Source organism: Podarcis filfolensis (genome assembly GCF_964270895.1).
Source record: "Podarcis filfolensis genome assembly, chromosome: 9".
NCBI classification, from domain to species: Eukaryota; Metazoa; Chordata; class Lepidosauria; order Squamata; family Lacertidae; genus Podarcis; species Podarcis filfolensis.
In genome coordinates this window covers 30,949,812-30,962,231 of record NC_139610.1, presented here as the reverse complement: position 1 = coordinate 30,962,231, position 12,420 = coordinate 30,949,812, and the positions used below count along the sequence as shown (strand labels likewise).

At 40.0% G+C, this 12,420-nt stretch overlaps 1 protein-coding gene across 13 annotated transcripts in view; it reads left to right on the top strand.

Moving 5' to 3' along the window:
* WDR17 (WD repeat domain 17) overlaps positions 1-12,420 on the top strand; it is a 52,503-nt gene that overhangs the window by 19,483 nt on the left and 20,600 nt on the right. For all 13 annotated transcript variants that reach the window (XR_014552134.1, XR_014552135.1, XR_014552136.1 and 10 more), the window contains exons 5-12: positions 861-1,112; positions 2,127-2,249; positions 4,910-5,097; positions 5,805-5,973; positions 7,238-7,329; positions 8,870-8,952; positions 9,863-9,949; positions 10,771-10,935. Coding sequence is in view for 9 of the 13 variants with exons in the window: in XM_083631029.1 (XP_083487155.1) it covers positions 861-1,112; positions 2,127-2,249; positions 4,910-5,097; positions 5,805-5,973; positions 7,238-7,329; positions 8,870-8,952; positions 9,863-9,949; positions 10,771-10,935 (1,159 nt within the window). In the remaining 4 variants the exon portion in view is untranslated. The remainder of the gene's footprint in view (positions 1-860; positions 1,113-2,126; positions 2,250-4,909; positions 5,098-5,804; positions 5,974-7,237; positions 7,330-8,869; positions 8,953-9,862; positions 9,950-10,770; positions 10,936-12,420) is intronic.

The window sequence follows — 12,420 nt, the reverse complement described above, 5'->3', positions numbered from 1 at the left end:
CACAGAAGAGGTAAGTTACTACAGAAAATGGTATTGGGGTGAAACTGCTTGCTTAGATGGAGAATAGTGAAGAAACATGGAATAACATGAAAAGCTTTTCAACTCCCTACCATTCCAACCCCCTTTACTACTTGCTGATTGGTTCTACTCTTCTCCATCTCATTTGTTTAGAACAGAATTTTATTTATGAACTGGTAAATGGTAGGTCATGAGTCATACCACTTGAGTGTCCATGATAAAGCTTTCCTTTTTCTTGGGGCACCTGATGTGATCCTCGGGTCTTATCAGATGCATTCTGGACCAGAGGCATAGGAAATATCCAAACTTTTGACCTGGTCACCTTGGCAAAAATGTGTCTGTCTTTCCCCTCCTTTATCTATCCTATCTCTTAATTCAGAATCCAGAGGTTCAGGCTAAGAAAAATCTCTGCCACTAAGACCGACATTCAGGCTTAAGCCAGGAGCCAGTTTATTGACCAAGGTTTGTTCCATGGAACAATTGTTCGCATCATGGATGCAGCTTTACCCTTATCCCACCCCCCAAATCAGCTTTATTGGTCGAAAATCAACTTCAGTTAACAAGAACAATAGAAGCTTCCTGAGAATTGCACTGGCTTTGCCTTTCGTCGAGTAACCTGAAAACTCGTATCTGCTGAGAAGAATGCAAAGAAGCTCTAGTGTCACAGATTCATTCTAGGGCTCATTGACTCTGTTGGGAGCAATCATCACAGGCAGTTGCTGCATCCAGTAGCTTAGATCTGCATTTACTGAAAGTTTTCTACTTTCTGGGACTTTTGTTCAGTATCTGGAAAGCTAACTCTTAACCTGCTTTTAAAATTGATACATCTTTTACTTTTCAAGGTTCTAAGAGTCAGAAACATGTTCTAAGGCCAGAATCACTTGAAGGTACAGATGAGGAAGATCCCGTTACTGCCCTGGAATGGGACCCTCTCTCTACAGATTATCTTCTTGTTGCAAATCTGCACAATGGAATTCGTCTAGTTGATTCAGAGTCTCTGTCCTGCATTACGGTCTTTAGTTTCCCTAGTGCAGCAGCATCTGTGCAGTGCTTAGCGTGGGTTCCTAGTGCTCCTGGAATGTTTATCACTGGAGGTAAATAAATATTTTCACACATTGTTTTATGAAATAGCAAGATATGTAACACACAGGCACAATCCAGAGCCATGAATGCCAGTTGGTTATTTCCAGTTTACTTCAGCAGAATGTGATTTAAATTGTGAGTTAGCTCAAGGTTGGGACAGAACATTTGAAGAGTGATAGAAATGGCAGCCAGCAGCATCACTGCCCTGAAAACATATGTAACTATCTCTGTCTTGGAAGCAAATTATGGAAAGGGGAAAAGAAGGTTCTGTGGGGGTTTGATCTAGTTTGGGTTAAATTGGGTGATGAGGGGAGAAAAGCTGGCTTTGGTAAAAACTATTCATAACAATGCCAGCACCACGTTCCTCTCCTATTCTCATCCTTGTTCATGGAACAGTTTTGTATCTGGTTTAGGAAAGTTAATTCTAAAAAAAACAAAAAAGGTGAAGGATGTGTATATGTGCATGTACATATGTACACTTATGTGCAGTGTGTGTATATATACCTCTTGAAAACTAGATAACTCACATGATACACAAGAAGAGGGAACAGACTGAAGGCTAACACACTTTCTTGGCGTGAAAGCACGCTCTGCTTGCTGGTGTGCATGCTGTAACCCTAGTTGGGAAACCAGGCTCACACACTGTCTGAAAATAGGTGAAGACCAGTTCTATTTTTCCAGGAAAAGAGGTGCTAGAACTCACTGTGAATGCCTCTCTTGTTCTCTTATAATGGCAATGGCGTCTACCTGAAAGGTGCTAGAACTGGGTTCCGACAAGTTCTGGCTGAAAAGCCCTGTTGAAGACAGACAACACTCATGAAACAGGACATGGGCTCTGTTTGTCATATTCTGTTTATGCTCCGGAGATGACTCGTGTTATGTTTATCTTGTCTACCAAGAAATATGTATGCATAAATACGTACAAAATATATTGCAGTTGTTAAATTTTTGAGTCATTGGACTAGATGGATAGAACTTTTTGAACTGATAATCAGAAAAGAAATGGGATTTTTCTCTTAATACAGATTCTCAAGTTGGTGTGTTGCGTGTCTGGAATGTGTCACGTACAACACCAATAGATAATTTTAAACTGAAGAAAACAGGTTTCCATGGTTTACATGTTCTTAGTTCTCCCCCAAAGAAAAAATGTAAGTATCTTAAAAAAAAAAAAAATCAAGAAAAATGTGCCTTTTCCATTTCCTAATTTTCCCTTTTCTGTTTGCACTTGTAAACTCTTTGCTGTTCAACACAATATAACATAACTATAAGCCATAGTGAATGACTTGTCAGGATTGAGCAGCATCCTACTTTGTGCTGCCCTGTTGCTCCTGCTTCGCTCCTTCTCTGGTACCAGCAGGAACAATAGGCCGTGAAGTGTTGACTTTTGGTTACTTCTGAATACAGGGTTATTGGTTGTTTCTTCCAAATAATTCACTGTCATGGAGCAAGTACAGACTGCCTAATCTTGGTAAACCATAGTTTATTGTTATGTGTGAACTGGGTCAATATAGGCTGTATAGTCTTCCAAAACACCATTTAAAACACACACGCACAATAGGAATTCCTCTTTAAAGATTATTGGAATACTTTAGAGAGTCTCATTTTATAATTCAAAATGCATGTCAGTAAGAAGATTTGAAAGCATGCTAGTTAAGATGCCTCACAATGTATTAAAAGCTCACTGATCCCTGAGTGCTCCATTTTGTCCTCCTGTTTTTCTCCCTTTCGCCCCCTCACCAACCTGCAATCCATTCTGTTTACCACCTTTTCTTTGTCTTAATTGCTATAACACCCTTCGCCAAAGGCAGTAATGTGATGAGTCTTCTGGCTGTTTAAGGGAGGGCTGCCATTTGAGAGAATCATACCAGGAGTGCCTTTCCTACCTGGGTCTCCTTTACCTGTGCAAAAACAGCATTCCATTTTGTTTCTACCAGGCTAAAAAGGTTTGGGAGTGGCATTAACACTTCTATTTTTTTGAATTTGCAAGAAGAGTATTGGGTCAGCTGAGAGTGAAACTAAAGGTGACATTAATTATGTGAATACAACTACTGCACAGTAATTTTTTACTGTACATTTTTTGTACACAACGTTTTTACTGTACATTTTTGCAGCACAATTTTTGTTACATAAATAGCAGCTGAGGGGAAACCTGAGCAACTTTGGAACCAAGGGGAATTTAACTTTTTATCTCCTGACAAAATCATCCCTCAGAAGCTGCTGTTTGCATTTCAAGAGGAGTCACTTTCATGTGCTCCAAAGTGGTATATTCCAAGGGAATATGTGTATTTGTATTGAATTCTATTTCTCTGTGTTGCTGACATCTTCAAACCTGCTAATGTGCCTTCCTCTCCTAATTATTCCCACTGGCCCGATCTTGCATCATTTCACATTTCCTCTGTATTGTCAGCATTGGAAACAAAAGCTGATTGCATAACAAAGTCATAGAATCTGAGTCAATGTATTAAATGTGTACTTCTTACCTGCTAATGTGTTTGCTTAGTACTAAATCTTCTGTTTTTCTTATAATAGTCTAGTGGTGCATATAGGCATATATTCTGATTTTAAGATAATACAATAGCTTATTGTTTAAACTAACTGGATAGCTGGTGTAGAGTAGTGGGCTATGAGCAGAAACTATGACTGAAGTGCTTGCCGATCGGAAGGTTGGCAGTTCAAATCCACACAACGGAGTGAGCTCCCATTTCTCTGTCCCAGCACCTGACAACCTAGCAGTTCGAAAGCATACCAACACAAGTAGATAAGTAGGTACCGCTGTGGCGAGAACATAAACGGCACTTCCATGCACTCTTGCACTTGACATGGTGTCCGTTGCACCAGAAGCAGTTTAGTCATGCTGGCCACATAACCTGGAAAGCTGTCTGCAGGCAAACACCAGCTCCCTTGGCCTGAAGCAAGATGAGTGCCACATCCCATAGTCAAGTTTGACTGAACAGAACCATCCAGGGGGTCCTTTACCTTATATGGAAAATGTTCTGCCTACTTAGAGAAAATACTATAATTACTGTAATTATTGTTATTAATTAAATTTCTATACCACCCTTCATCTGAGGATCACGGTGATTTTTATAAACAAAAATAAAAATACAAAACATAGTAACAAACGAAAACAATACCCCCCCAATGGTTTAAAAAGGCCATAGATTGTTTAATTAGTCAGAGGCCTGGGAGAAGAGGATTGTTTTCGCATGGTGCTTAAAGATATGTAGCGAAGGTGGCGGCCGAGCCTCCTCAGGGAGAACATTCCACAAGTGGGGGAGCCACCACAGAAAAGGCCCACGCTCATGTTGCCACCCTCTCGTCCTCAGATGATGATTGAAGGGTCCAGGTTGGTTCATGGGGAGAGGTGGTCCTTGAGGCACTGCAAGTCTTGCTATTAAAATATAATTAGTATTATGATGCTATGTGAATTATCAGTTCCGCTTTCTGTGACTGAAATTAATACTGTTAGTAAAAAAGAACTTCTCACCAGCTGATTTTATGAATTTATTGTACTAAATCTCTCTGTGTCATATACTTCAGTAAGATAACACTTGTTTCTGAAGGAGACAGCTGGACTGAGAAACTAAAACATTTAAGGAAAAGAAAGTTTCTGGCTTCAAAGTACTGGAGAGTAAATTAGGAAATTCTCATACATAAGAAATTCTCAGATGTAAGAAATAAATCAGATAGCGGTTAATTGCCGCAATTTCCCAAGAAATGTAGTTCCCAGTAGCAAGTGGGCAATACTTTGTTTTAAATGTAGCAGAACATAAAACTTATGCTAATATGTTTTATCTTTTTAATTCAGCATTTTCTTCACAGTCTCCTACCAAAAACCACCACATGTCATCTACAAGTGAGGCTGTTCCACCTCCAACTCTAACACAAAACCAAGCATTTTCTCTCCCTCCCGGACATGCCGTCTGCTGCTTTATGGATGGTGGAGTGGGACTTTATGACATGGGAGCCAAGAAATGGGATTTTCTTAGAGATCTGGTATGTTTGCTTGTCTTTCCAGGCTTTGAACTCGGGGTCACTTAAGGTGTTTAAAATCTTCTTCAAGTGATGTGCCCTAACTGTTCCTGGGGATGTTTTCACATGGAGAATATTATATGTCATTGGGGCTGTCTATGGATACAGATGTTTCTCCCAGCTGCAATTTCCAAGCTCAAGGTTTTCTACCAGCAAAAATCATGAGTATCTGAAGCATTCCCAAGGGGATATTGCTATGTCCATTTGTTCGTTCCTCTATCTGCACTTACCCTAGTGATAGAGGAATACCTTGTGGAGAATACTTTTTGAACATGTAAAGTAGCCCAAATAGAAATAATTAGTTTGTGTGCTAATAAATAGGCTCTTTGCTTCCTTCTTCTTTGAAGGGACTTGGAAAACTACAGTAGAAGTGTTATCCGGAAGCGGCATGCCAGATTGGATGGAGCCACTTTGCTAGATTCCCAGGATAATGGGGGGAGGAGGCAGCAGGAAGGTCAGCATGATTTAAACGCTGTGGCAGGAGTGCTAGATTAGCTCTGATGGTGTGTTTGCACTGCACCGACCTTCCCACTGCTTTGCCCTTTTCCCTCCTGGTAAGCAGCAGCGACCAGCCTGCCAGAACGCTAGTGTAGCTTCTGCACCCAACCTGGCAAGCCTCTTCTGGTATCAAGCCTCTTCTCTTGTAACGGGGCTTCCTTTTGTTGCTCTAGGGTCATGTCGAAACCATCTTCGATTGTAAATTCAAGCCTGACAACCCTGACCTCCTAGCTACCGCATCCTTTGACGGAACAATAAAGGTGTGGGATATAAATACTTTAACTGCTGTCTACACTTCTCCTGGTAATGAAGGAGTCATATACTCCCTTTCATGGGCTCCAGGTGAGAATATTTTAACTTAGAAATAACTAAAGTTTCATATAGAAAAGAGAATGCTTCTTAGCTAAGATTGGTGGGTATCCAGAGTTATGTATATTTGGTAACTTCATGCCAAAAAAAGAAAAGAAAAAAGCACAGCTCAGAGCAAAAGAATTGCAAGGGCACTTCCATTTACAGAATGGGGCTTTTCCACTGCAGCCTCCTGTGAGGAGCCCCCTCAAATGCCCTCTGATGTAGTGTGAGTCTTGTAACTGGGTTGGGGAGCAGGAATATAGTACCTGGCACAAACCTCAGCTTTGTTTTTATGGTTTGGGGAAGTTTTTAAAAAGCAGATTTACAGACTTTGTCATTTCAAAACTGCTTTTAGAGGTGTGTCAGCAGTGCCTGGTGAAATCTAAGAAGCTCAGAGGGATACTGAATAAGATTTTTTTATTAGGAAAGAAGGCTTTAATCTCCCACTACATTTCTTTTCTGTGTCTGATAGAGTCATATTGAAAATGCAGAATAGCAAATCATTTAGACAACAGTGTGATTTTGAAATAAGCAAAATTATGTAGATGTTCTTAATCTGCACATTTCGTTTTGGTTGGAGAATTCAGTTCAGGCTAGTGGCATTTTGGTTACCTTGTAGAACTTAGATTTTTCTTTTAAGTGCAAAGTGTACGTGGTGCTATATATGAGTGAAGAAAAAAATCAAATTGCAGCATTATTTTGTGCAGAAAGAGAAAATTGGTCAGAAATGGGCTTAGTCGGGGCAGTTTGTAAAGGAAAGGATCAAAAGAGCAAGTCATGCCAATTGTAAACACTGTGAACTGGTTAAGTCATGGCAAATAGGAGGCAGCATGCTATCTCATTCTAAATGTGGAAACATACTAGGCATGTTCCATGAAGGGTAAAGAAGCTAAGGAATCTTTAGATGCATGTGAGGAAAAAGAAAATCGGAAGGGGAAAAAACCTGACTGCTTGAGAAAATAACAGTGAATGAGCAAAATGATTTGTGATTCTTTGGTAACATCAGAGGTAGAGCTGAAACTGAGTATTAGGTAAACAGAACAAAGAGATGCCTGCAGTGAAAATAAGCAGAACTTCGAGGAAGTTTTTATGGAAGAATATGAAAACAGGTGTTTAGAAGAGTCAAAGAGAAGGGAAGTTCAGGGAAGTTCTTTTATTACTTCGCTTGTTCTGAGCCCTTAATAGGTAATAGGAAAGGTAGGATAAATAATAATATAGTTAACCTTCTATCTATCCCATGGACTCTTTCCTAAAGGAGACTTGAACTGCATAGCTGGTGGAACTTCCAGAAATGGTGGCTTCATCTGGGACGTCCCACGGGGCAAAATGATAACCCGTTTTAATGAGGTAATGTGAGTTTGGTTTTAAGTTCTTATAACTGAGGTAATAGCAGGAAGATAAACGATGTTTCTGTGCGCTCTGGCACTCGTCACAGTGTTCTTTTGCTGCAGAAGCAGTTTAGCCATGCTGGCCACATGACCCGGAATGCTGTCTGTGGACAAATGCCAGCTCCCTCGGCCTGAAAGTGAGATGAGCGCCGCAACCCTATAGTCGCCTTTGATTGGACTTAACCATCCAGGGGTCCTTTACCTTATAGCTCCCACTAATGCTTGTTTAAGGAAATGTTCAGTTAGTATGTGTACCCATAACCTGATCCTAAGAGCTATTAAACTTTAGCTGCAAAACTATAACAAAATTCTAGGCCAAAAGTGAAACTTTTGTGACTTATTTAGTCAATGGTGAAAAATACCCCTCCTCCAGCAATTTGGTGGGGAACACTTTAGAATAAAAGTGTCCACTTGCCATTTAAAAAAATAAATGGAGCCAAAAATTCTTGGGGAATGAACAGACAGTAGTAAAAGTCACCATGGGGAAGGTTTGCTGGGTTCCCATCATGCACACCTTTCCCTGGGGACATTTCAATCATCCTAAAAACGCTACTTTTCAGATAAAAATATTGTGTTTTCTGTGTATCCTCAGTTAAAAATTGAAGTGTTGCAAATTCAAGCGGTGGTGGTCTTTTGGAGTCTTACTTAAACATTTCAATAAGGAGTGAAATCGATGCCTAAGGGCATATAGAAATAGTCTTGGGGCCAGACTAGATGTGACACTAATTGTATGAATACTGGTTTTTATGTGAGTAGCAGTCATGAAGTGGCTTGAGCAGCCTTGGATCATAGGGGTTGAAGCGCTTATAACTGTGTTCCTGCCCTGGTGCCAGCAAAAATAATCTCTCACAAGCTGTTTTTTGTGTTTCAAGAGTACCTTCAATTGGCAGAAAGAGAAGTAGTTCAACTTCCCATCTCCCAAGACCTTTAAAACTTCTTCCTGGCTATTGTTTGCATAATGAAAACATGTGTTAATTGCATCCACACAATTCAAGTTGCATCTAGTTCCCTCATCGTCTGGAATTCAGAAAAGCACTAGTATTATGATTGTGCATCTAAATGTTTACTCTTGGGTTACTATTTTAAAAGGTGGCATTTTAGAGTTTGCAAACTGTTGTTTGAAATCTTTGAAGTTCAAAAGATACTCTTTAACATGCTGTTGGGGAACTGATTAAGGTTGTATCTATTCATCTTCATTTGGCTATAACTCTCCAGTCTTCGCCTCAGTTCTTAAGACAGAAATTACTAGAATCCATTAGCTTTATGTTTCATCCTCTTTATAATCATGAAGCACGCAAAAATATTACCTAAAAGAGGCCACACCCTGTCATTACAAAATGCCTCATGGGAACAGGGGTTATGCTTGCTTAAAGGCTGGTAGAAAATATTGATTACTTCTACTTGGAAAAGCGGGGGTGGGGAGTCATAAGAAAAGTATATAAATAAGAAAAAAAGGGGTGAATTATTTCTTATTGATAGGCATTTTACATTTTTTGAAGCATGGAAAGAGTGGAATCTTCTGCATTGCATGGAGTCATAAAGATTCCAAAAGGATAGCAACCTGCAGTGGAGATGGATTCTGGTGAGTACTATTTTGAAGACATCTCTATGAAATTTATGTGACAAATAGCAAAGCATTATTTGATTTGACTACTACCTGGCAAATGTGAATTTTATCCTATCTACTGATATGGAGGTGCATGCTCCCGAAATCTAGTAGTGTGATTTCAGTCACTTGTCATTATTTTTAAACAAAAATGCTGATTATTTACAGTCTCAGCACTGTAGTTTACCAGTGCTAAGTTTGTTTTGATTGCAGCTATAAGATCAGCCTTTGAATGTGGTTCAGAAAGCAGCAGACAAGAGGCTTCTCTCCAGTCTTGGTGCTGTGGAATCACACCATTGTGGCAGCAGCAGAGGCTTAACTCTGATCTTGTCACTTAGTCCTTAGATGGGAGATATCATATCTCTGCAGATGATGTCATATGATGTAAGGTAACTGACAGGAGGGCTTTGCTTGCCCAACATGGCCTTGCAGGCCAAAATTCAGAGGCCTTACAGCCTAATTAGGCCTATAGGCTGTAAGTTCTCCACTGATATATCACCACTGATATACATTGTGATGGTATTAATTGATTTGATTTTCTGGCAAAATGTAAATAGATAGCAGGCATTGTCATAAAGTTGCATGTCCCAACAAAGGACAAATATGTGTTTTTTTTAAAAATGTGGTTATAATGTGGAACTTTTCATAAATTCATAGTTCCCTGATGAACAGCCATACAGACCTAAAACATGTTCGATCACTCTGGAGGATTATTAAATTTATATAATTTTAACTCAGCTTTTGGGCTAGCCCCATTTGTTCTGTGTAGTTGCTGCTGTGACTCCCTTTCTGTGCTTCCATTTTTCCCCAAAGTGCCATGACAAACAAATAAAACCATGTAAATGCAAAATTATAAATCTCTGATTTCCATATTCAATTCATTCAGCATTATTCGGACCATTGATGGCAAAATTCTCCACAAGTACAAACATCCAGCTTCAGTTTTTGGCTGTGACTGGAGTCAGAACAATAAGTGAGTACTTTCATATAATTAACTTCATAGTGAATTATAAATGTTAGAATAAGCTTGTTTCAGAATTAATGTAGCTAGAATAATGTAATGGTTTTAGTGTTATCTAGCTCAGTAGGATCAAGTAAAAGGCAATATGTTCTGGATCAGGTCGGTCTAGAGCTGAGAATTTATATCCTTGAAAGACTTGGCAGTGTCAAATTCCAGTTTGATTTCTGCCAGTTATTGTACTGTGCATGTGCTGTAAAGTAGTCATGCTGTCACTCACTTTTTATGGGGCATCTACATAAAACCAATAACAACAGTCTCCTATCATGTTTCCCCTGTCTAGCTGTTTTGTGTCCTGTCCCATGCACCTGAGTTCTTAAAAAAGACTTTTTAAAAAGTCAGTGAAATTGTTGCACAATTTCCTTGGGTATTGATGGTCTATTGTGATGCTGTTCTGGCCAGCTACGACATATCTACAGGCTGTAGCTGTTCCCTTGACTACTCTGCATATTTCCTTCTGTGTCTTCTCTCTAGGAATCAGGTCCATCACTTCAACCTTCCCTTCCCAAATTCTGTTGTCTTTATATCCACTCCCAGTCCTGGGTGCAGTAAGGGGGCGGCACTTGATTTCTCTGGTGCTGATTGTTAAAAGAAAAGAGATGCAACTAATTTGAAAACAGGATGGCTGCTACCATTAGATGTTTAAAATGTAATAATGCAAATGTAATGAAAATGTAATAATGCAGGGCAAGTTTTCAAAACGTCTTGTTACATTTATGTGTGAACAGTGAAATTCTTGTGCCTTTTGTAGCTGATGACTGTACTGTATTTTGCAGAGATATGATAGCCACTGGATGTGAAGATAAAAATGTCCGTGTTTATTACCTAGCAACTAGCTCTGATCAGCCACTGAAAGTATTCAGTGGGCATACTGCCAAAGTGTTTCATGTAAGATGGTCTCCTCTGAGGGAAGGGATCCTCTGCAGCGGTTCTGATGATGGGTGAGCATATTTGGCTGAAATTGCGGTGGTGGGATTAGCAATGCAAAAAAATGGTTTTTGTCCATAACACAACTTTTCCCACTTGCACTCTAGCTGCCGTCCAGCCTGTTTCATTGACCTTAGCTTACCAGTGTACCAAAGTACAGAATGCACTCCACAATGCTGAGAGAGGGCACTTGAGAGCAACCGTGTCAAGACCCTGAGACCTCTCTGTGCGACAGCATGACAATGACAATGATAGAGTCGCCTGCTCTATCTACTGGAAACTCCCCCAGGGCATTCAGTAATCCATTGGATTCCATTAGCCTCCAAGCACAGATCTTCTTAATCTGCCCACCAGCCTGCAGGGTAGGATTAGAGCTGTAAATCCAAACTTCACAAGGAAATGATCTGACCCTTACAAGAGGGTGACAGCCATCACCACTCATCTCCAGACCCCAACTCCCTCCATCTGGGGCAGAAACCCAGTTGAGAGTGTGGCCTGCCATTTGTGTCGGACAACTTGAGACATCCCCATGGTCATCATGGAAATGCATGGAATCTCGAGTTTGAATGCTAGGGGCAGCCTCAGCATGGATATTCAATGCATATCAGAGTTCTCCTGGACTCTGTCATGGCTGCAAAAAAGTTGGGGTGTACCTCTTAACTGTATGAAAATACAAGCTGGGGGAAAGCTGAGTATCACTGAGGTCATTGGAGTAATTAGGCAGCAGTCTAGATTATCTGTGAGCAACTAGAAGAAAAGTAGAGAAATTAAAGTGGCAAACTGCACTTGCTAGTTAAAATATATATCACTTTTTAAATGCATCACATGTTGCCCATAGTGCAGTCTGCATGAACAGTATTATAGTGGTAGCTTCTGATTGGTTGTGTTATGCATCCTTTGCTATAACAGTTCTGTATCTTAGTTCATCAGCCAAATTAGGCCTCTCCAGCAGTGCAATTCTTTGTGTTTTCTAAAGTAAACAGTGCCCCTATCCTCACTGGTTTGGTTTCCTTTAAAATTGTTTAGTGCTCTGAACATAATCGCCATCCTAAGGCAGGCTACAGAAGTCTTTGGCTCCAATTCCATACACTCTTTATAGTGTTTGAATCCTGTTAAGATAAGAGGGACTTATTTTTGAGTTGATGTGCATAAGCTTGCAGTGTACAAATGCTGGTACCCTGGTCAAAAAAAAAAGAGAGGAAAAGACCTGAAGATGATGGGGAAGCTGAAAAAGAAATACTGTGATATGGAAGCGTCATATGCAGTTGTGACAATGTTACATTTGTGTGTGGATGGCAGCAAGAGTAAAACATGACAGTCTGCTGCAATGCTCGTTCCACTGATGAGGATGGAGTAAATAAACTTCCTTCCCAGTAAATCAGGAATTATTCACTGTGGAGAATCACTGCATTAGGACAACTCTCTTTCACACAGGTCTCTTAAATTTTATATATGCCATTAGTAAGGGAAAGTATGTGCGAATGACTGTTATGGTGTGA